General features: G+C 44.0%; 1 protein-coding gene across 1 annotated transcript; it reads right to left on the bottom strand.

Annotated features, from left to right (window-relative positions):
- On the bottom strand, positions 1–24,464 carry LOC102396276 (zinc finger protein 251). Its single transcript, XM_044926659.1, has 11 exons — positions 24,354–24,464; positions 22,807–22,997; positions 19,518–19,586; positions 17,966–18,092; positions 16,550–16,666; positions 15,050–16,054; positions 10,771–11,016; positions 9,889–9,977; positions 5,458–5,560; positions 4,591–4,677; positions 1–2,422 (listed from the first exon to the last, which is right to left on the bottom strand). Exons 2-11 carry the CDS (start codon positions 22,837–22,839, stop codon positions 1,152–1,154), a joined length of 3,147 nt encoding a protein of 1,048 aa, XP_044782594.1. The 5' UTR covers positions 22,840–22,997; positions 24,354–24,464; the 3' UTR covers positions 1–1,151.

Genomic DNA, 24,464 nt, shown 5'->3' with positions numbered 1-24,464 from the left:
TGAGGTGAACTTTTGTTGGGAAGTAATACATTCAGATGACTTATTAAGTCGAAAAGGAGAGATGATTAATTATAATGAGAGAATTTGGACAAACATGTGAACAAAGTAATCAAACTTACCAGCAGGACAAACTGGCATTTTGAGTTTCTTGATATGATTTGAGGATTACACAACAGTCAGGTAGCTTTCTTGCTAAAAATGCTTAATCTGGTTCTAATCATGAGAAAGTAATCAGAAAATACAGATTGTGGGACATTCCACAAAACGACTGGCTTTGACTCCTCAAAATGTTAATGTCATGAAAGACAAAAAGAAGTTGAAAGATCATTCTAGAGTGAAGTAGCCTACAGAGGTAGGGCAAAGAAAATGCAATGTGTTATCACTGATTGAAAACAGATGGTGGAGCTGTAAATGACATTTTGGGGTAACTGTGGATGAAATAAAACTGACTATATATTAGATAGGGCTTCCCAGGTGGCTCAGTGGTAAAGAATCTGCCTCCCAATGCAGGAGATGCAGGCTTGATCCCTGGGTTGGGAAGATTCCCTGGAGAAGGAAATGGCAACCCACTCCAGTCTTCTTGCCTGGGAAATCCCACAGGCAGAGGAGCCTGGCGGGCTACAGTCCATGGGGTTGCAAAGAGTTAGACACGACTTAGCAACTGAGCACACACTTGATTCTTGTATTTAAGACCAAGGACAACATCTCTTCCACCACCACTCTCAACTCTGGACAGACAATGCAAATTGCCAACCTCTGATTTCTACCCCTTCAGTTTGCCTAAAAGGACCATTTATCCCTTTAAAATATCATCCCCTTAGCATTATGAGACCATCTAGCCCAGTCAAGATGTCCTCTTTCCATCATGGCACATCCTGTTTCTTGTGCAAGGATTTGGTAGCTTACATACACATCAGGGTGTTGGAAATAATTTTCCTCTCTCCCTAGGGAAATTCACAGTGTCCTCTGACAGGATATTTTTAAAAAATGCAAAACCCTTTTCTCACATTCTGAGTAAGCTATGTCCCATATCACCAATGACTTCTCAATTAATCTCTTTTGTAACATATTCTTAATTCCTTTGTAGCCCTCACAGCATTATAGTAATTGTTCAGTAAGGATGTTGTGAATGTATTGCATTTACATTGCTTTTATCCTGTATCAATTCTCTTTTGCTGGTTGAAGGCTGAATGCTCACTAAAGGCTTTTCCATATTCTCTGATTTTCCCTCCAGAATGAGTTTTCTGATGTTGAGAAAGGGATGAACTCTGGCTGAAAGCCTTTCCACATTCCTTACACTTATAGGGTTTTTCTCCACTGTGAGTTTTCTGATGCTTTGTAAGAGATGAGCTCTGGCTGAAGGCTTTTCCACAGTCCTTACACTTGTAAGGTTTCTCTCCAGTGTGTGTTCTCTGATGACGGATAAGGGCTGAACGGTCACTGAAGGCTTTGGCACAATCGCTGCACTTGTAGGGTTTCTCCCCGGTGTGAGTTCTCTGGTGTTGAGTCAGGGCTGAGCAGTAGCCAAAGGCCTTCCCACACTCGTTACACTCATAAGGCCTCTCCCCGGTATGAGTTCTCTGGTGCTGAATGAGGCCTGAGCGATCACTGAAAGCTTTTCCACACTCATTACACTTATAGGGTTTCTCTCCAGTGTGGATGACCTGATGCTGGGTAAGGAACGTGCTTTGGCTGAAGGCCTTCCCACACTCATTACACTCGTAAGGTTTCTCCCCAGTATGAATTCGTTGATGTTGAGTGAGGTATGAACTCTGATTGAAGGCCTTCCCGCATTCACTGCATTCATAAGGTTTCTCTCCAGTATGTATTATGTGATGCCTAATAAGGGCTGAGCGGTGGCTGAAGGCTTTCCCACATTCGTGGCATCCATAAGGCTTCTCTCCTGTGTGAACCCTCTGGTGCAGAGTCAGGTGTATGCTCTGACTGAAGGCTTTACCGCATTCATTACATTCATAGGGTTTTTCTCCTGTGTGAATTCGCTGATGCAAGACAAAAGCTGAGTAGTAACTAAAGGCCTTCTCACACTCATTACACTTCCAAGGTTTCTTTCCTGCACAGATTTTCTCATGTTTCGTTAGATCTGAATTTTGCTTCAAGTTCTTTTTAAATAAATCACGACTATGTCGTCTCTCTCCTTGCTGTTGGACAAGTAATGACCTCCGACTAAAATTTCTTCCAAATTCATCACACTGGTAGCTTCTCTCCCCAGAAGGTTTCGTTTGAGGGCCAACCTCTTGTATTAAATGTTTCTCATGGTTTTCCTGCTGATTCTTTAAAGAATCTTCACATTCACTGGAACTTTCCTTTGGAAATCTCTCTACTAACACCCCAGGGGTTGATTCTTCTTCAGAAATGTCCTGCTCTGGGGTTACCTCCTTGCTCTGTGGTCCTGTACCCCAGTCTGAAATAAACAAAACTACAATGTTATCATTTCTTACACTGGGAGAAAAATAATTGCTGTGAAAGGAAAATAATGAAACAAACAAAAAATGCTTACAGGGAACAGAGCTTGTAAGTTCTCACAAATAGCTTTGCAACCTTGAGAGAGTATGAGAAAAGAAAGATGACTGGGCAAAGGGGTGCAGAGGCATAAAGGGAGACACTACTGTGTCTAGCAGGGGAGGAAATGAGAAAGAGTAATAGAACAAGACGAAACAGAGGTGACGGGGAAAACAGCAGATAACACACATGGTCTGGTGGAGACTGGGCTGGGCTCAGAGAGGGGTGGTCTGCCAGGGACTGCCCACTGTTACAACCTTATCAGAGCATCACGTTCTGAGAAAGTCCATTGTCAGCTGACCTTACCACCAATCTTTTCTTGTTCTAGTATGTCCCAATCACTGCTAGCAGACTGAACTTCTAAAACCATACCACTTAACACAAAACTCTTTGTTGGTTCCACTGTCTCAGAGTGTGACACAAAATCCTAGAAGCTAGCATTCAAGGTAGTCCAGATCTACAAATTAAAGTAGTAATTGAAAGGCAACTTAGCAGCTCTGATCATTCCACACCAAAAACACTGGAAAGAGTAAGCCAGAACCAAGTTTTTTCAAAAAATGAGCAGTGTGTGGGGAGGAGAAGTTCAAACCCCTCACAGACTCAGATTAGTCCAGACTGGGCCTCAAATTCTAGACTTCTTAGTAAGAGTTTGGGGGAGGGGACGGGGAAGCCACACTGCTAGCAATGTTTAAATACTCCAGGCTTAAATGGTCATCAGTATCCATTCCAAACAAGACTTTACATGACATAAATCAATACAGTACAATGTTCTCAATGACATATAATCAGGGAAGTGCTGGGATTTTTAAGGACAAGTAGGTAGAAACAGGCTAAAGGCAAACGGACTTTCAGCTAAGGGGAGTGGAAGAACTGAAGCTCCAAACATTCATAGAGAACACACGGTTAGTGCAGGGTAGTCAGAGACTTGCCTGTCTGGTGTTAAGGGTTCAAGCTGAAGAGAGAAGGTACAATGACTAGGCAGGTAGATTAGCAAAGGTCTTGAGGGCAGGAAGAGGAATACGGAACTGCAAGAGTTAAGTAGCTCACAGTGGGGAATCTGGCAGTAATATGCTGCCTAAGTAGACAAGGATAAGAAAATATAATTAAAAATTAAAGAAAGTATAATTAGCTGGTGGTCTATTACAGCATCCAGTTTGACAGAAGTGACAGGCTCAAATCTTTCAAAGACTTAATCCTTAGTTATCATTTGCTTAGCATATAGCCAGGTACTGTTCTAAGCATTTCTCTTAGACTATTTCATTTGATCCTCACAACTACCCTATGAGTTAAGAGCTATTGTTATCTGCATTACATATTCCCCATTTTACTGTTGGGAAATTTAAGTCACAGAATGGATAATTCCAAGATGGCTCAGATGGCAAAGAATCTACCTGTCAATGCAGGAGCCATGGGTTCAGTCCCTGGGTTGGAAAGATCCCCTGGAGAAGGAAATGGCAACCCACTCCAGTATTCCTGTCCAGAAATCCCCCATGGACAGAGAAGCATGGCAGGCTATAGTCCATGGGTGGCAAAAGAGCTCGATACAACCTATTGACTAAACAAACAAATGGATAATTTACCTGTTAGCGGTTAGAGCTGATGAGTAGTTCAAATTGGCTTTGAACCCAGGAAAAGTGGTTCCAAAGTCTGCACTCTTAACCACTATGCTATGCTGTCCCCGTTTAGATAGACAGTAAGGCAAGGGAAGACTCAGAGACCAATGTATGGTCACTGGTCTGAGACAAAAAAGTCAACTTATCCTGAAGAGATATTAATAAGATAGCATATATTAAAAAGCCTGGTTTAGAGCCTTGAACCCAAATTATTAATAAATATTTAAGAGTTGATTTCACTTCACTTTATTTGGAGAAGAGAACTAATTTGAAAGGATGGAAAGTATTTGTTTACCAAAATAAATCTATGACTTTACAACAGATCATCATCCACAGAGATACAAGGAGGCCCAGGAGAATGGCACTTTAACCTTTCCTTGGGTCTAGCCAAGTCAAGCATTTCTAAGATGCTGTTCCCATCTGGGTTTCCTGTTCATGGTTTCTGACAGTCACTCACCTGGATTAGCTGCTTTTGAGACTTTTCTTTCCAGCGCCTCCCCACTCTCCAACTGAGAGATTACATCAGGCTTGGAAATTGGAAGCCCTGTTTACACGGAAAGAAAAAGGAGTCTCAGTGTATATGTTCAGTGTTAGCGAGTTGCTTGTCAGAGAGAACAGGATAAGACAGGATTTCTCTGAAGAAGTTAGGAAGATTGATATGGAGTCTACTTGAGTTCAGAACCAGTGAATCACTGGTTTTCACCTCTCCCTATTAAAAGAATAAGCACCCATTTCTTTTTTTCCCCCCCCTTTAGCCACAGATTTATTATTTGAATATTTGCAACTATTATTCTATACACATTTCTTATAAAACTTTATATTCCATATTGCTAGGTCACTTAACTCTCCATTTTATGTACCATTTTCATGAAGACATACTTCCCAAATCACAATCTGCTTGATAGTGTTTGCTGTTGTTTAGTTGCCAAGTGTCCAACTCTTTGCAACCCCATAGACTGTAGCCCACTAGGCTCCTATGTCAATGGGATTTCCCAGGCAAGAATACTGGAGTGGGTTCCCATTCCTTCTCCACACCCATTTCTTAAGAGGTGTTTCTCCTAGAACTTTGTCTCAGCATCCTCAGTCAGGAAATAGGGAAGAAGGATGGCTATTGCCTTGGCAAATACAATTTTTAAAAGATGCTCATTTCTGATTCTAGAAGTGTTAAGCCTGTGTTTAGAAACAAAGAGTAGAAGGTACCTGCCTTACACCAGGATTAGGAATCATTTCATCTAAGAACCTCAGAGCTCCTAGGAACTGAGGAAGCCAAGGTACCACACTGGGTAATTTCACAGGGTGGGGGTGGGGTGGGAGTGCTGCTTACCGAGCAAGACCAGATTCCTAGGCTTCTTAGGCTCACCTCCCTGCGGAGGGTTCAGCTGTTCCCACTGGGTGAGAGCCTCGGCCATGTCCCTCATCATCGATCCCTGAAAACCAACCACATCAGTGCTCACCAAGGGACCTCCTACCAGAAGCCTCTGGGCAGGACTCAAGAAGATGGCATAGGAGAAGGAAGACAGGGAGAACAGGAAGGTTAGGCAAAATGACCTCTATCATTCCAACACTGATGTATTTACAACCACAGACTCGTTCCTGACCTCCATGCACCAGAATCGAATAAAACCTGCAGCTGGGAAGGAACATCTTCAGGGTAAAATCAGAGGATACCAACTTCCCAGTTTATGTATCGACAAGTTAAATGATAGAACTATAGAAATCCTTACTATTTAGACATGGGAGAGTAGAGGAAATGTAATTATAAATTAAGCACTTTCTTTATGGTAGGGTTTAAAAATACAAGAAATTCAATAAATAGGAATTACTTTTCCCTGTAGTTTTCCTTTGACAATATAATCAGTCCAATATATTTTTTTAAAAAATTAGGATGCTTGCTACACATATCACAGTATATAGATTTATTTATATAACAGCATTTTAAGCCCCAATTATTATGAGTTCCTAGAGTGTTTTCGCCATTTTTCCCCAATCAGTCTGACTACTCTGCCACCCACCCCCACCATCTACTCTCTATCCCATCTCACTCCATTCCTCCTGTATTCTCTGTGCTCCAGCTGGTGGCTGCCTGAAATGTGGACAACAACTACTTCTGCCCCTTTATACACATTGCTTCCTGTTCCTGAAAGTTCCCCCTTTGCCCCATCCTTTCAGGTGTTTTTTAAAAAAAGTGTATTTATTTAAAAATTTTTTTGGCTATGCCATGTGGCATGGGGGATCTTAGTTTCCAGAGCAGGGATCGAACCTGTGCCCCTTGCATTGGAAGCAGGGAGTCTTAACCACTGGATCACCAGGGAAGTCCCCCTTTCAGCTATTTTGATCCTACTCACACTTTGGCTCTCAGCTCAGGGAAGCCTTCCCTGACTCTCTAGGTTGTAGCACCATGGGTTTTCCCTTTTCCTGGGTTATGCACATGGTGAGAGGACTCTGTGATGAACGTCTATCTGTCCCATTAGACACTAATGTCCACAGGAGCAGAGACCAGGTTTAATTTGGCTCAATGAAGCAGCCCTAGTCTCTGGCACAGAGCAGGAACACTGTAAATATTTGTCAACGAGTTGAAAGGAGGACCGTTTGAACAAGAATGAATAGAAACAAGTTTAAATGGGGTATTCTATGAAAGTGTGCATGGGGACAGAGGTGGGAGGGGAACGGAAGTTTATCAAATGTTGAAAACACTGCAGAAGTGTTTACTTTACCCTCCCTTGACCTAGATGACAGGCAAAAAGTTTAGATTGTTCACTCAAATGTAGGGAGAGTGAGCAGGGTGGGTAATGTTCCTTTGAATCTATAGCTGAATCTGTTCATGAATGATAAATGTCTCATAATTTTTTCAATTCTATTAAAACTTTTTTCTATACAACTTCAAGTTAAAGGAGACATATTGAAACAGATCAGTCCTTGGGATGCTAGCAAATGAACCAGTTATGGCTTTCTTTGAAACACCACTTTTGCCACAGCCCCTTGAATATAAATGCATTGGACTGGCTAAAAAGTTTGTTCAGTGTGTATATATTAAAAAAAAATTAAGATTTTGCTACACATATAGATTTATTTATAAAACAGCATTTTAAGCCCCAATTATGACTACACATACACACATATGTATATATATCCTCCAAAAACAACCGGTAAAGTAATTCACATAATGAAATAAAGTTAAAAGAACTACCTACTTGAATATTCTCTGCTCAAAATAAGTTAACTATTTTTCTATACCCGAACGATGAAATCACTTCCCATTTTAAGTTAGGGTCCCTTAAGGTCATATGCCTCAGGAGTGTTCAGCCCAGGCAATATAATTTGTACTGTGTCTTTTCTTTACAAGCAAGGTAGCAGGGACAGACTATCTAGCACTTCCTTTCAGGCTTTAGTTCTGAGAAAACCTCAGCAATCAAATTCATTTATGGAGGGCACTGCTGCTCAGTGTGCCTGTGTGGGGCCTGGAGGGTGAGTAAACCAATCACACACTGTCCAGTAGACAGTAGATTTCCCCTCTTTCCTCTGAAAGCTGTTGTTGTTCAGTTTCTCAGTTGTGTCCGACTCTTTGCAATCCCATGGGCTGCAGCACACCAGGCTTCCCTGTGCTTCACAGTCTCCTGGAGTTTGCTCAAACTCATGTCCATTGAGTTGGTGATGCCACCCAACCATCTCATCCTCTGTCACCTACTTCTCCTCCTCTGAAAGACATCTAGCCATTCAGGTCAGAATCAGTACTGGTGTTTCCTCCCAGAGTTTTGCATAAATTGTCAGCACCTGGATGCTGTGAGGTGGGTATGAGGATGACGGGCTGTTCTCCCAGGGTCCTGGACCAGATCCTACAGGGCACCTTGACTCATCTTCTCTCTTTAATCAGTCATGGCATGTTTTGTCTTGCTGGGACTCTAAAAACTTTCATGGGGCCTTATCTATCTTTGGAATAAGATCCTGTGTGGGACTTCCCTGGTGGTTAGGAAGAGTGGTTAACCCTTCCCAGTGGTTAAGAATCTGCCTGCCGATGCAGGGGACACGGATTCGATACATGATTCAGGAAAAGTCCACACACCAAGGAGCAACTAAGCCCGTGGACCACCACTACCGAGCCCCTGCGCCATAACTACTGAAGCCCACACACCTAGAGCCCGTGCTCTGCAACAAGAGCAGCCGCCACAATGAGAAGCCCGTGCACCACAACAAACAGTAGCCCCCTCTGTGGCAGCCAGAGAAGGCCCGAGCGCAGCAAAAAGACCCAGCACAGCTAAGCATAAATTTCAAAAAATAAATAAAAAGTTAAAAAAAGATCCTGTGTAGACTTTCCTGTGGTCTGGCTACAACAGGCATATGCTTCTCTCAACACACTGCATCCAGCTCACTCCACAGTGACACACCCTCTGAAAATCTCTGACTCTCTCATCACTTGGAGACTTTTATCCAAAGCTGTTCTCTCTCTTGGAATATTCCTATATTCTATTTTCCAACTACATACTTGCTCTTGTCTTTCAAAATGCAGCTTTTATGCCAGCACTTCCCCCTCTAAATACTCTAGAGGATGGAAAACCTCTTCAAGGCCTATGATGACTTGTCTGTACTAGTAATTTCTTTCTATTCTTTTTTTGATTTTGAAAAGTTTCTTTATTTAAAAATCTTACTATCTTACAGTCAAGAATTAAACCCTTATCCACAACTAATGAAAGGAAATGATGTTCATTTGGTGGCCACCACTCTTACAAGGCAATTGTATAGTCTGTGGTCAGAAGTGAAATTTTTTGTAATTGATTATTTTTTTTTTTTTAACTGGAGCATAATGCTTTGTTGTGGAGTTCCCTGGTGGCTCAGATGGTAAAGCGTCTGTCTACAATGCGGGAGACCTGGGTTCAATCCCTGGCTTGGGAAGATTCCCTGGAGAAGGAAATGGCAACCCACTCCAGTACTCTTGCCTAGAAAATCCCATGGACGGAGGAGCCTGGTGCAGGCTACTGTCCATGGGGTCGCAAAGAGTTGGACACGACTGAGTGACTTCACTTACTTACTTACTTAATGCTTTGTTGTACTAGTAATTTCAGTATTTAAAAATTTTCTGCATTTAGAAAAATATATATTTCTTCTTGCTGTTTAATTAATATTAAAAAAATATTTATTTATGTTTTTGGTTGTGCTAGGTGTTTGTTGCTGCATGCAGGCTTTCTCTAATTGTGTTAAGCGAGGGGTACTCTCTAGTTGCAGTGCGAGGGCTTCTCATTGTGGTCATTTCTCTTGATGCAGAGCACAGGCTCCAGGGCGTGCAGGCTTCGGTAGTTGTGGCACATGGGCTCATTAGTTGCTGTGCAAGGGCTTAGTTGCCCCAAGGCACGTGGGATCTTCCCTGACCACAGACTCAACTAGTGTCCCTTGTATTGCAAGGTGGATTCTTAACCATTGGGCCACCAGGGAAGCCCCTGTTTAACTATCTTCCTTATCTATACCTTGTTTCCTCAGTAAACTTCAGGAGGCAGAGGCAACTGGCTTTTATTCCTTTGCATCTCACTAGCAGGCCAATTACAGACAGAAGAGCTTGTGCACATCTAGTACTAAGCAGACAGAGAAGCTGTGCCCGGAGGGAAAGTTCTGCATAAGACAGGAGCAATTACTGTCAGGTTCATCCCTCATCAGTTTAACACGATGAAGCCAGTGGGCTAGGAATCAGGGCTGAGCGAATCCATAACAATGCAGGAAATCATATTCATGTCCCGAGAACAGAAAAAAATAAGAAATTTAAACCCACCTGGGATGCACAGGTCAGCAGCACAGTGGTCAGGCCATTTTCTTTGGGGTTTCCAGCCTGAGGAAGGTCTGAATCCTCAGAAAGTGACCCTATAAATAGAAACAGGAGCCAGGGTGACTACTCTTGTTTGCAGTAAACTCCCAGAAACTGCCAGACACAACTACTTGTTACCTAGGAAGAATCAACACAGGGAACCAACGGACAATTCCACAGTATCTCTGAAGCAAGACAGCCATGACCATGGCTGCCTCAGGAATCTCCTACCGATACTCTGCCTTTAAATTCCAGCAGAACACTGCTGTAAGATCCTGGACACTTAAAGACATATTCATTTATATCTCTTATCTGCTGAGTGACAGTCAAAAGAAACGCGAAGTCCCGCTTATGTCAATCCCTGCTTCACTTAATGAGTCATTCCTGTGCTATTCCAGGTTCACAGGATGAAAGACTAGTTAAATTCTTTTTGAATACTGGCTTTCTCAGAAAAGCAATGGGCCATGTGGGAAAAAAATCCAGGGCACTAAACAAATCCTGTGACTTCTCAAATCCTCACTTTCCCCATCTGCCAAATGGGTCCATTTGGATATTCTCTTTCCTCTACAACAGCCTTACAGGGCTCCTGTGAAAACAAATGTCATTATCAAAAAGCCAAATGTTCAGATCTGTCGATTTCATGGGCAAAGAAGGCATACATCAACTTAGAGACGGCAGGGCACCCGAAAGACCAGCAGGGCAATGCAGGTCGGGGGCTCCCCTTAAACCCCAAAGTGAGATCAACTAGTAGGAGATGTTATGTGTGTTCTTCCTGAGCCTGCCCCAGCCAGAGGGCAGCCTTTCTCCTTTTTTTCTCTCCAGCAGGCGGCATCCCTCTGAAATCCTCACCTCTGCCCTTCGGCTCCATGGTGACTCTCTCCACGCTAGCGCTGGTGACGACTGCGGGAAAAGTGAGCGGCGAACCCGCGAGGGGCCTGGGGTCCACCGCGCCAGTCCACCTAGAGGCCCGGGAACGCTCGCGCGACCCTCGCTGGGCTGCTCGGCGCCCTCCACCGGGCGCCCTACCCGGCCCTCCTTCGGGGCACTCAGACTCAAGAGAACACGCACTCAGCCCTCCTGGACCCCAGGCTCGACCTCATGAACAACACTAAGTAGGCTCGGCGGGCGACAAAGGCATCTAGGAGCCTGCGGGGCTGAGTCGCGCCGGCCCGAACTCGTTGCTGAACTACAATTCCCAGAATCCTTCGCAAGGCGCGGCGCGCATCACCGGATGCTGCTTCCCAGAGGACCCCGCGGGCGGCTGGCCAGGCTACATTCTGCGCTGGGGGCTGTGCATCCGTGGAGCCTCGCCGCTGTGCTGGGTCTCTAGAGGTGCTCAGTCCCTCAGAGAGCTCCTTCCTGGACGCCACAGGGGCCGCCGCTTCCTCAGGGTGTACTCTGGGCTCTGACCCCAGAGGACGTGCTCTGCCGAACCAAAACCCACCTCGAGAGGGACATTCACTCTCCGCAACTGTAACTGGCAGAGGGCGCCACCCACCCACCAGGATTTCTCTCTGGCCACTGTGCTCCCTCGGAGGGTAGGCGCCCGCGTCCCAGCGGCTGTTCACTCCGTCGCTTCCCCTCTACAGCGCCTCCACACCATTGCGGCTCGGGGTGGGGGTGGGGTGGAGACAGAGATTACCTCAAGTGACCAGGCAGCACCTTGGTATAAGGAAAAATAGAATCTCAAAAATTAGATCTTGGTCTCACAAAACAGCAGAGTGGAGTTGGAATCCCTTGGTATAAAAACCCATTGGTCCCCAGTGAGTCCCCATTGTCTTAAGGGTGGATTGACCTTGAGTTCTCCTAAATTTATTAGATTTCCTAAATTTAAATTTGAGGGTCACTCTTGCCTTCTAGTCTGTCGTTGTGTTTAGCACAACATCCTTCCAGTAAAGCATTCCTGTCTTCCTTAAGAAGCTCCAGTGCCATCAAAGGCCAGTAACTTTGACGTGAAAGTTGATATTAAAAGAGGTAAACAGGGAACCAGTGAATCACCATGGAAGAGGGAAAAACTGGAAAGGATCACCTCAGCTCAACATGGGCCACTTCAACTACTTTCTGCTTTTTTACCATAAAAGTCCCTTCTCAGCAGCAGAGACCACTTTGGAATTTAACATCCACAGCAGTTTTTCTCTTCGACTTCTTGAGGAATCAGAATTCTGGCTTTATCATGTTACCTAGTGACTGACATGTGGTAGCCTTGCTCCCCAGCTCCTCCTCACCTCGGGTTATTCATATGAGTTGTGGGGGTTAATGTATTCTTAGTAGCACAGGCCTGGGGATGAGTGAGGGAGTGAGTGCTGCAGAGCTCAGAAGCTGGCCAACCTGGCATCCCAGATAAATTTCTGGGATTAGTAGTCCCACCAGTTATCTGCCCCAGGCTTTGCTGCACAGGTTTGCTCTACCATATTCACGTCATCTCAGAGTTCATCTCATCTCAGAGTTCATCCTTTTCTTTGACGAGTTGATTCCTGGAGTGCTTCTGGTAATCTGTATGGTAAGTTTTCAGTTCTCTCTTAAAAGTTAGGGCTTATTTAAGCACCAGATAAATTATTTCATTTCTTCAAAACCACTTTTAAAATCTTAGGTTAAAACCCTACAAACACTACCAAGTCTTTTGCCTTATTATATGCTAAGAATGCCAATTTCTGATTCCAACATTTGATCTTATTAGTGGCCGTCCGGTGAAGCTAAAACCTCAAAATGGGAAGCCTCCACTACTCCATGTCCTACTGGGAGGTATCAGTTAAGAGTTAAATGGCCCTTTCCTCAGAGTTGTTGGCAGGAGATGGAAAGGTACTTCACCTTTTAAAAACGCTCTGCACATCTCTAAGTTTTAAAAGGTAACAAAAGGAGAACTGCTGAATTTATGTTCCCACTCTGTTTCAATTATCACTTTACCCAAATGTCGATTAGAATTCTGAATTCATTCTTGTCTAATCTTGCTGACAATGGCAGAGCATCTTAGGGAAATACTGGACCTTCAGCTTACTTTTAACAAGCCAATAAAGATTCAGAACTCTCAGAGACAGTCATCAGCCAAAAGTTTGGCAGTAGTTCCTTTTATTTTCTACTTGACATTATTGAATAATAGCACATATTATCCACTCCAACAGATTCTTCACTCTGGTTTTAACTCAAGTTGCTTTGAAAGTCCGCATGTAAAAAGTCTTCCCTGCTGCTCATCTGCTTTAAGACAGGTAGACCAGTAGGGCTGAGTAGATTAGGGAAGGGTCTGTTTGGCAATCCAGTTTCTTGAACTAGATTTCAACTCCCAGGGAGAAATGGATCTTGGTCCATTAGGGTTCATGCAGGGTAGCTACATTCCAGACAGTCTTTCAGAATCAGGTCTTCTGGACTTCACCTTAAGTAAACAGAAAGGGAATGCAGATGCCTGGAGTCAAAGTTGCCTGGTGCCTCACCTTCAAGAAAATAAAAATATAGGGCAGGGCCCAGGAAATAGAGCTTACCTGGTGGCTCAGTGGTAAAGACTCCCCCTGCAGTGCAAGAGACATGGGTTCTATATCTGGGTTGGGAAGATCCCCTAAGAAGGAAATGGCAACCCAGTGCAGTATTCCCTTGCCTAGAAAATCCCATGGATAGAGGAGCCTGGTGGGCTACAGTACATGGGGTCAAAAGAGTCAGACATGACTTAGTGACTAAACAACAGGGAACAGAAGGATCTGGGGAGTCAGGGCTTCAAGTTGAGTAATGCAGGGTCATGTCAGGGCAGACTTTAAATATTCAGAGACACCTTCATTAAACAGGGAGCTATTTTAGGTCGTGAATAAGGTAATGGTGGGCAGGAAGGGGATCACTTGGAAAGGCTGACCTAACAGTGATATGGAAAAATGTAACTTGTGACAGGGGCTGTTGATATTAACCAATTACTGAGGTGCCTGTTGACTTTCTAGCCTTTTGGTGCTGGGTTCTAATTTATGAGATATAAGTTATGGCCATTAAAAGTATCCCAGAATATCCCCCATGATGACATTGGAGGCAACATATTCTAAATGATGAGGGTGAGGAGGACTGACTCACATCCGATTTTATGTGAGAAATGAATCTTTGTTTATTTGGGGTTTGCCTGTTATTGGGCCATAGCTGGATATCCCCCTCCTCAATAAAGAGGAGGGAATAATTCAGATCAGGGAGTGACTACTACAGTAATAGAAGCCCAAGATGACAAAAGTGCAGGTGAGACTGAAATTCAGAGAAAGGCTGTGACTCTAAGAGGTGTTTTTAATAGAACTTGGTAGTCAAAAAGTTATTCAGATAAATATTTATTGAGCACCTATTATTTGCAAGGCACTGTGTGAGATACAAAGACATATAAGTCATGTCTCTGCTTACAATCTAGTTGAGATAATACACATACATAAATTATAAAGCAAACCTTATAGCCTTATGGTAAAGAGATTTTGAAGGAAGACCTGTATTCAAGACCTGACTTTCCTTGTACTAGCCATTATGTTGGACAAGTTATTTAATCTCTGTAAACTTCAGTTTGCTCATCTGTAAATTGTAGGGAATAACAGTACCTACTTCAGAGGGTTGTTGAAAGGACCAAATAATTTCCTTCTTGCAAAACTCTCAGCTGAGTGCTTAATCCATAATAAGCGCTCAATAAGTACTAGCTACTAGTAGTAGTATTAAGAGATTTAGATGCTGGGACACAACAGGACAAGGTCAGTGCCCAAAATCCTCCAAGAGAGAGGGACTAACGGCTATAAAAAAAAGAACTTCTGGAAACAACAGTGCTGCTCTGACATAAAGGGTGCTTTTCCTGTCCAGCTGTGGCCTCCAGTTATATAAAGTGCAGTGATGCCTGGGGCTTCGGACAAGAGGTTTGTCTGAGGACTGCCTCCTAACCTTTGTCCCTAGTGTTTGACAAATGTCTTCAGAATGCTGACTCTTTAAAGTCACATCCTAATTTCTGGCATCCCACATCAGCTCTGTAACACAGTGGGTGGACAGTGTTTCTTCAAACACTGTGGGTGCAGAGAGGCAGAAAAAGGAGAGGGGTAGCCAGCATAGGTGTGATGACCAGGTGATGGATTTAAGAGGGGGAAGACCTATCTTGAGTTTTCGTGGAGATCCTTGGACTAAAGCTTTTGCCCAACTTAGTCTATTCCCTGTTTGGCGTAACGTCGTTGATGCTGAATAACTGATGATTTAGAACTGAAGACTTTCCCACACACGCTGCATTCAAACGGCTTCTCTCCTGTGTGAACTCTCTGGTGTCGTGTGAGCCGGCACCTCTGGCTGAAGGCTTTCCCACATTCGCTGCATTCATATGGCTTGTCTCCAGTGTGAATCTTCTGGTGCTGAGTCAGGGAGGAGCGGTCAAAGAAAGCCTTCCCACACTCGCTGCACTGGTAGCGAGGCTCTCCAGCATGGGCTTTCTGATGTCTGTTCAGTGACGAGACCCCATAGAAGGCTTTCCCACACTCATTACATTCATATGGCTTTCGGCCTGTGTGGATTAGCTGGTGTCGCGTAAGAATACTTTTCTGGCTAAAGGCTTTCCCGCACTGGTTACATTCATAAGGACTTTCTCCAGTATGGATTCTCTGGTGGCGGGTAAGGGATGAGCGGTCAAAGAAGGCTTTTCCACACTCGCTGCATTTGAAGGGTTTCTCTCCAGTATGAATTCGCTGATGTACAGTCAGAGACGAGCGGTCGAAAAAAGCTTTCCCACAGGCGTTGCACTCGTAGGGGCTCTCTCCTGTGTGTGACATCAGGTGTCTGCTGAGACTGCTCCTGTGGCTGAAGGCTTTCCCACACTCGGGACAGTCATAGGGCTTCTCACCAGTGTGAGTTCTCTGATGGCGGATGAGGGAGGAGTGGTCAAAAAAGGTCTTCCCACAGTTACTGCATTCCTGGTCTCTCTCTTTAGTGAGAAATTTCTTGGGAGGGGTTGCCCTGTGCCGCAAGCTTTCCTCCAGAGAAAGGGGTTTCTTGCAGGCCTCAACTGTAGGGCTTTCCTTCTCTGTTCCCAACCTGCCATCCAGTACATAAACTTCAACTTTAGGAGATGGAGGACCTTTTCTTCCAAGATTTTCCTTCAATGATCCTTCTGATTTTTCTTCTTCTGAAGCACCTTGAATCTCAGGCTTAGTCTCCCAATCTGGAATGGATAGAAAATACAGATGCCTGTTTCTTTCCTGGGTTAGGAAATGTTAGCACAGAAAGGAGGGATACTGTGATAAATCTGAAAAGTAATGACAGTCACTTTGCTTCCTCCCACAAATAGTATTGCACTCTAGGGAGAAACCAAGACCTGGGACTGAAACAGGGAATAGAACTGGTAGTGAAAAATCTCAAAAAAGAGGAGAATTTCCATCGGGAAATAGCCAGATTAATTAGGAGTGTCAGCTAAGTGGAGGGGTTTGAATGGACAACATGACAGGTCTAGAAAGTAAACATTTGGTGAATGAAGGTGAACAATACTTTAAGGTGTAGAGGGGGAAAAAAGAAAACTTGTGGGTGACAGAGAATAAACAATATAGGAGAAGACTTGAATTTGAGGAAAAATATGATACTCAATACTCCCTCCCACATGCACCCAAATACCAACCACAAAGCAAAACAAAACTCTCCTGCCCAGCTCATACTCAATTACCTAGAGAGACATTCTCTGCACCTTCTTTCCCCTCAAATCCATGAAACTCCACTAGCCAAGGCTCGTCCCCTCTCTTCAACTGAAAAATCACATCAGGTCCGGGTATTGGAAGTCCTGCTTGTGGAGAAAGAAACAAGCCAGGTGGTCATATGTGATGAAAATACACGATTCCAAAGTGAATTCCAGCCTCTTAAGTAATTCAGAGAGAAAATGCAAAAGGCAGGAAGTGCACTCCAGGTATGCAGAAGTGCGGGAACCTCTGAATGGAGGTCAGGACTAAGGTTCTAAAAGGGAACAAGTGGCATCTAGTCAGAGTGGATAGACTCTATTTGAATTAATGTGTTTATTCTTCCCCCATGAAGTCAATGGGATGCTCCTAGCTCTAGCACTGGTAGGATGGCAGGAAGAGTCCTTACCTCAGGGAAGATGAGAATGAAAAAAGATTACCTTGAATAAGAATGTGTAATGTAGGTGCCCATTTTTGCTTATTGTTTATGCTTTAGTACAATTATTTTTGGACACAACTGAGCAACTAACATACACATATTAAGTATGATTTTACTTAAACAAGTGGATTGTGTTCATTGTAGGAAAACTAGAGGCACAGACAATAAGAAAAATCACCTTTCGTATTTTGTATTCATTTCTTTCTTTCTATTCACTTTAATACAGAAAAATACCTATAGATACACTTTGCTAACAACTGGATAATGACAATTATATCTCAATTTTTTGGGAAAAAAAACTATTGGAGAGCATTATTTGGAAAATAAGGCTACCCCATCTAAAATCATTTCTATTTGATTTATTTTTATATCTACAAGTTGATAATTTCTAAATCCATCATGACTTACTGTATGTAATACACGCCAGACCCTTTTATAAGTAAAAGATCATTTTAGGCAGAAGGCTCCCAATTAAAAACAAACAAAAAAGTTAAAACTGGAGGCCTTCCCTGGTGGCTCAGATGGTTTAAAAAAATTGGATAATGAAATAATGCTGAATTGTAAATTTGATTTTCACATAATAATAAATTTAAACTATTATTTTAATTAGCACAGCTCTGCCTCACCATTAAAATTTTTTTTTTTAAAATTTGTGGCTGTGCTGAGTCTGCATTGCTGTGCGGGCTTTTCTCTAGTTGTGGTGAGCCCTCTGTGGTGCAGGGCTAGGCTGCTCAGTGAGGGGGCCTGTGGTTGTCCAGTCTGCTTACAGCTCAAGGACCCCTCCCAGGCTGGGGTTCAGGATTAAGAAAGCTACTGTTATTGTAACCGCTAAGTCACATCTCTTTGCTCTTTCATCTTGTCTCTCAGGGGTTCCAACTCAGGTGGGAGAAGAAGAAGTGTCAATATATTAGCCTCTTAACTCCACATCAACTCAATACAGGGTCTACTCCTGGTGAAAAGTTCTCCTTACCCAATGAGACGATGCTCTTGTAGTTCTCCAGCATCACCTCCTTGTAGAGGTCCCTCTGAGTAGGGACCAGACGCCTCCACTCTTCATCTGTGAAAACTACGGCCACATCCTCGAATGTCACTGGGTCCTGGAAACACAATCATGTTCTCCCTTATTCATAATCCTTCTCTTACATGGACCAGACAAAACTGTCATATATGACAACAGTTTGGAGGGTGCTGGGGGAGTGGAAAGAAAATGGTTCTGACAAAGAACAGTTGAAGCATTTGGGGAAAGTGCAAAAAAGCCCTGAGGCATGACTTTTTGGTCACAACCCCACACTACCTTTCTAGCTGAGCCTTGGAGTATCAGGGGCTCTTTTATCAGACTTACAGAAAACTTGGAAGAATAGAACAAAGACCCTTCATCCAGCATCCCCAAATGTTAACATTTTCCACATTGGTTTTATCTTTGTCTCAGAATATACACATTTGCCTATCTTTTCTCCAAAGTAACTTGTAAACATGATGCCTTTTTACTCATTAATGTTTCAGTGTATATTTTGTAAAAAAACAAGGATATTCTCTTGCAGAGTGACAGAATAATTGTAAAAATCAGGAGAGGAGTGATATTATTATCTAATCTATAAACTTAGTCCAATTGCACCAATTGTCTTTATGTGAGTGTGCATACATGCATGCTCAGTCATGTCCAACTCTTTGTGACCCCATGGAATGTAGCCTGCCAGGTTCTTCTGTCCATGGAATTTTCCAGGCAAGAATACTGGAGTGGGTGGCCATTTCCTCCTCCAGGGAATCTTCCTGACCCAAGGATCGAACCCAAATCTCCAGCATCTAGCATTGGCAGGCGGATTCTTTACCACTGAGCCATCTGGGAAGCCCTTATGTATGTGTTTGTGTGGACAAATCCTTCAAATAGTGGTGTTGATTAGATCATCTCTAGGCTTTCTCTCAATTCACTCTGATGTTCTTTGATTCTGTAAGTTCCGTCTTTATCCCCAAGTCTAAAACCCAGATGAGTCTCCAGAGTGTCTGCAGAGGTTCTAAGCAGAGCTCAGAAGTAAAAACTCTCTGCCCTGGGGCAGAAAGGGGGTAAGCTGTGTGTCCCTACCTGCACAAAAACTCTCTCCAGGACTCTTTCAACCTCACTGGGGTGCTTTATAGTATGTGTCACATTCTCTGCCTAACCCAACACTCCCTGGAATATGGGGGCCTACTTTCAGTCCATTTGTGGATGTACTAAAGGGAAATCAGAACTAGAAACTGCCTGCTGCTCCCCAGACCTTCTCATCAGACCCCTACCATCAGTTTTAAGGCAAAATCAGAGTGAAGGCAATAGAGGCTGTGTCCCTGGTGACAGGCTAGCAGGCACATATTCAAAGCAAGAAGACGTCACTGAAAGATACCAACACAAGTCAAATGGGAAGAAGACATTCCTTATGGAGACCTTTCTCCACCTGGTTGGGTTTGAGCAAAGAAGCCCCAAGATGGAAAGAAAAGTGGTTACATTCTGGAGCCTAACAGTATTTCAGAAACACAAGAGTCTACCTCACCTGGCATCTGGTTGGAGACACAGCAGCCATTCCCTCCAGGATGTTCTCCTTGCAGAGAAGAGCCAAGTCCTAATGAGGTAGAGAGGTGGGATGAGAAACAGGCTGTGAGAAAGACAGTCTCGTTTAGTAGTTTTGTGACCCATGAAGCAAGAAATCTCCACACACCAGTGAGTTATGTACCCACCCTCATCCTCAACACCCTACACAAAGGGAAAGCAAAGAAAAGCAAGGCCAAGAGCAAGCCCACCCCATCCCAGAATTGGAGTGCAAGGCTGGGCAGAAAACAGTGTGGTGCTTGTTTTTACCATGATCTTAGAGGTAAAGTTATATTCCTGGTAGTTGAGAATATATTAAGGCTCATATTATCTTTATAAATTCACATTAAATATTGTTCATCATGGGGCTTCCCAGGTGGTGCTAGTGGTAAAGAACCCCCTTGTCAGTGCAGGAGATGTAAGAGATGTGGGTTCGACCTCTGGGTAGGGAAGATCCCCTGAAAGAGGAGGAAATGGCACCCAACTCTAGTATTCTTTCCTGGAGAATCCCGTGGACAGAGGAGCCTGGCAGGCTATCGTCCATGAGGTTGCAAAGAGTCAGACATGACTGAGCATCTGAGATCAGATCAGATTGTTCATCATGATTACCAGACAAAAAGTATAAGAAGTTTTATGAATGGCTATATGGGCAAGTCCTGTCAAGGAAACACCTACAGCCTCTTCAAAAGAAAAATACCCAACTCACAGCAACACCTGGTGCTAATGGAGCAACCCTGGGGCAGCCACAGCTTGTTCCACATGACCCTGAGTCTCAATCCTGGGGCCATGCTGATTAGGTCACAGGTGGGCAGTGCAGAGGCTGACCCGTGGACTGATTTGTGGTCTGGTTTCAAAAGATGACATCCATCCTCAGGATCGTGAACTAAGAAATGCCAGGACCACAAGTTAGATGGGTGAATGAATAACAAGGACCAATGAATACACTGCCTTGACTGCAGGACAGTACTCGGCAAGCCTCAGACACACCTTTCCCTCTTCCTTCTCAGGACTACACAATCCCCACGCCCCACTCATGAATCCCCCAAATGCTTGATTTGACTGTGTCTTAATTAGACTCTTTATGTGAGAAACTGAGATATACTCAGTTAACTCAAGTAAAGTTTAATGACAAAGATTCACACAAAGCCTAAGAGGCTTTCACAAAATAAAAGGAACCTAGTTCCACCAGTGGGCAATGAGCTGAAAGTATATCATGAGGGACAGAAGTAAACATGAGGGTCAGAGGAGCCAAAGGTACCAGGAGGCAGAATCCATGAGTATGTGGGGGGCATGGGGTAGAGAACAGGCTGTAATAGACTAACACAGGCAGGTATGTTGGTGGTGAAGCATTGAAAGCAAAGCCCCAAGAATCCCTGGCCCCTGAAACCCTACTTCATCCCAGCATCAGCCCGGACCACAGTTTGCATGTAGACTAGCTGTATTTATTCTTAGATTTCCATAAGGCTCTGACCCCACCAGAAGGGCTTCCCTGGTGGCTCAGCTGGTAAAGAATCCTCCTGCAATGTGGGAGACCTGGGTTTGATCCCTGGGTTGGGAAGATCCCCTGGAGAAGGGAAAGCCTACCCACTCCAGTATTCTGGCCTGGAGAATTTGTAATTTCTATCAGGGGCGTTAAAACACATACTTTTGACCCAGCAATTTCCTCTTTGGAGTTTTTCCTAAGGAAAAACATACGCAAAGCTTTTTATTAACTATCATTAACGCTAACCTTTACTGAGTGCCATGTGAGGCAACCTCTTAAGCACTCTATATGTCATCTCATTTAATCTACAGAAGAGCAAAAAACAATTTACTTATTTTTGGCTGCGCTGGGTCTTGGTTGCAGTACACGAGCCTTCTCTAGCTGTGGCAAGTGGGGGCTACTCTTATTGTGGAGTATAGGCTCTAGAGCTTGAGCTCAGTAGTTGTGCACAGGCTTAGCTGCCCCATGGCATGTGAAATCTTCCTGAAGCAGGGACTGAGAACTGGTGTCCCCTGCATTGCAAGGTGGATTCTTAACCAGTGGACCACCAGGGAAGTCCCAGAAAAGCAAAAATTTGAAATATCTTAAGTTTCTAAAAATACAGGATTTGATGCCATTGTGTGTATGGTCCAGTTCACCCACACAATGGAATACCACTGATATTATCATATTAATATGGTAATGTTATCATAGTAAAATATTATTTTATGATATATTAGTAATAACTAGCATTTACTGAACTTTTGCTACTTACCAGGCACTATGCTAAGTACTCTTTACAAGAACACTTGAATTCCATGTTCGTAAATTAGTAAGGTAGGTACTGTTTTACAGATTAGGAAATTTAGACTTTGTAAGAGGGTGAGGCAGAATTTGAACCCAGGAACAGATAGCACTTTTAAATCTCTATGCTATAATGATTTATTTTCATGAAAAGATAGCCATGTAAATAACAGACTGATAAACTAGAAAATCCCCAAACACATCCAAGTAGGCAGGAAACCTTGATAAATGACTGCAGTGGCAACACAAATCTGAATTGGGGAAAAGATCACTACGGTAAACTACAAACAACTTGCATGTTCATTGATAGGATAAATTGCAATTTCATATGTGTGTGTTTCGAGTATTACACATTGATTAAGATACATGGCAAACAGAAGATGAAAAAAGTAGAATAATAGATTTTCTTTTCTTGGGCTCCAAAATCACTCTGGGTGGTGACTGCAGCCATGAAATTAAAAGATGCTTGCTCCTTGCAAGAAAAGTGATGACAAACCTAGACAGCATATTTAAAAAGCAAAGATATCACTTTGCCGACAAAGGTCTGTATAGTCAAAGCTATGCTTTTTCCAGTAGTCATGTATGGGTGTGACAGTTGGACCATAAAGAAGGCTGAGCACTGAAGAACTGATGCTTTCAAATTGTGGTGCTGGAGAAGACTCTTGAGTGTCCTCTAGACTGCAAGGAGATCAAATCTGTCAATCCTAAAGGAAATCACTCCTGAATATTCATTGGAAGGACTGATGCTGAACCTCCAATACCTTAGCCACCTGATTCGAAGAACTGTCTCACTGGAAAAAAAACCCTGATGCTGAGAAAGATAGAAGGCAGGAGGAGAAGGGAGGCGACAGTGGGTGAGATGGTTGGATGACATCACTGACTCAATGGACGTGAGTTTGAGCGAACTTCGGGAGACAGTGAAGAACAGGAAAGCCTGGTGTGTTGCAGTCCATGGCGTCACAGAGTATCGGACACACCCCACACACACCTGAAACTGTATGCTTGAAAACTGCCAAGCCATTTATGAGCTCTGATTCCAACAGTCCTCTTCTCTTTATTTCTCTGAAGCTTTTTGACTGTTTCGGCAAGTTTCTCACGCTGCCCAGCGCTCAGACTGTGTACAGTGTTCTTGCTGTCTCGCAGAAAGTCCATCCACACCTGGTGCTCCATTTTCCACCTCTACAGAAATGCTTCATGAATCTAGTCCCAATCCCTCTTCCAAACTCATCCTGCATTTCCAAATGACTAAGTATTTTGAGTTAGGCATTCTGTCAGCATCTTAAAACCCTCTGTCCCTATGCAGTTCCCCACATCAATTCCTTTCCCTGCCCTTACAGTTCTCCTTATTGTTTAGTCAATAAGTTGTGTCTGATTCTTTGTGACCCCATGGATTATAGTCTGCCAGACTCCTCTGTCCATGGGATTCTGCAGGCAAGAATACTGGAGTGGGTTGCCATTTCTTCCTCCAGGGGATCTTCCCAACCCAGGGATTGAACCTGAGTCTTCTGTGTTGGCAGGCAGATTCTTTACTGCTGAGCCACAAGGAAGCCCTTACACTTTTATTATTTTCCCAGGTGCCTCAAATTCAAACTCTCTCCTGGCTCTCTTACCTCCCAAATCTAGTTAGTTACCAGGTCCTTCGGACTCTTCTTTTGCAATGTCATTTGTATCTTTCCCTACCACTGACACCATCACAATTCAGGCTCATGACAGCTTGATTCAGGACTATGATCACTCCCAGCATTCCTGACTGGCTCCCTACACAGAGTCCCTTCCCCTCTCTAATCATGAATGTGACCTCTAGAATAAAAGCACCAAAATTAGCTTTATTCCTGTCAATCCCCAATCAGCCCCATACAATCCATCCTGCTGACCGTGTCTGGTCCTGATCCTCTATGCCCTGACCACAGTGTGTTTTTCCCCATCCTTGTCGCCCACTACCCACTATTCCTCGACGCTTCACTCTTATAAAAAGCATTTACTTCTCAAATCTGCCAATCACTTCGCTACTTCTTTCGTATTTTTTTTTTCCCACATCAAATCCTACCTCCCCCACGAAGGCCCCCGATCACTCTTACGGAGGTTTAGGGAGGGGAACTAAACGAGAAAATCTGAGGCGCTTTTTGGAAAAGAGAGGAACTGGAGTGGGCGGAACCCTACATTTAGTGTCAATTCCACCCAATTTTATTAAGCAATTGTTATGAGAAGAAGGTACGGGAGGGGCGAAGGAAGCCTCCAAACTTCCAACCGCAGAGCCGAGATCTGACATATAGTGGGGGCACGCCGAAAGGCCACTGCTAACAGTGCCCACACGAAACACGCACACGCTGGGATGCGGGTACAACTTTCCTAGTCCGCACTTGTCCGAGCAGGAACGTCGCCGCACGCACAACAAACACACACACGTTCTGTAGGCTGGCTCCGCCTGCTTCACCTCTTCTACTCCTACTGCACCTTCCCCAAGTTCTCAGTATCCCATTCTCTCTGCTGCTGCACTCTCTCGGCGGCTCAATAGCACACACCCGCAGCTCTCACCTCCGGCACAGATTGCTCAGGACCCAGGAAGACGGCGCCTCTTCGGGTCGGGGTACCAGTGCGCCTGCGCAGAGAGTTCTGACGCCCGCGCTCCCAACCATAGCTTGGCCT

This window comes from Bubalus bubalis, chromosome 12, assembly GCF_019923935.1.
Source record: "Bubalus bubalis isolate 160015118507 breed Murrah chromosome 12, NDDB_SH_1, whole genome shotgun sequence".
NCBI lineage: Eukaryota > Metazoa > Chordata > Mammalia > Artiodactyla > Bovidae > Bubalus > Bubalus bubalis.
This window is presented reverse-complemented; position numbering and strand designations above follow the sequence as displayed.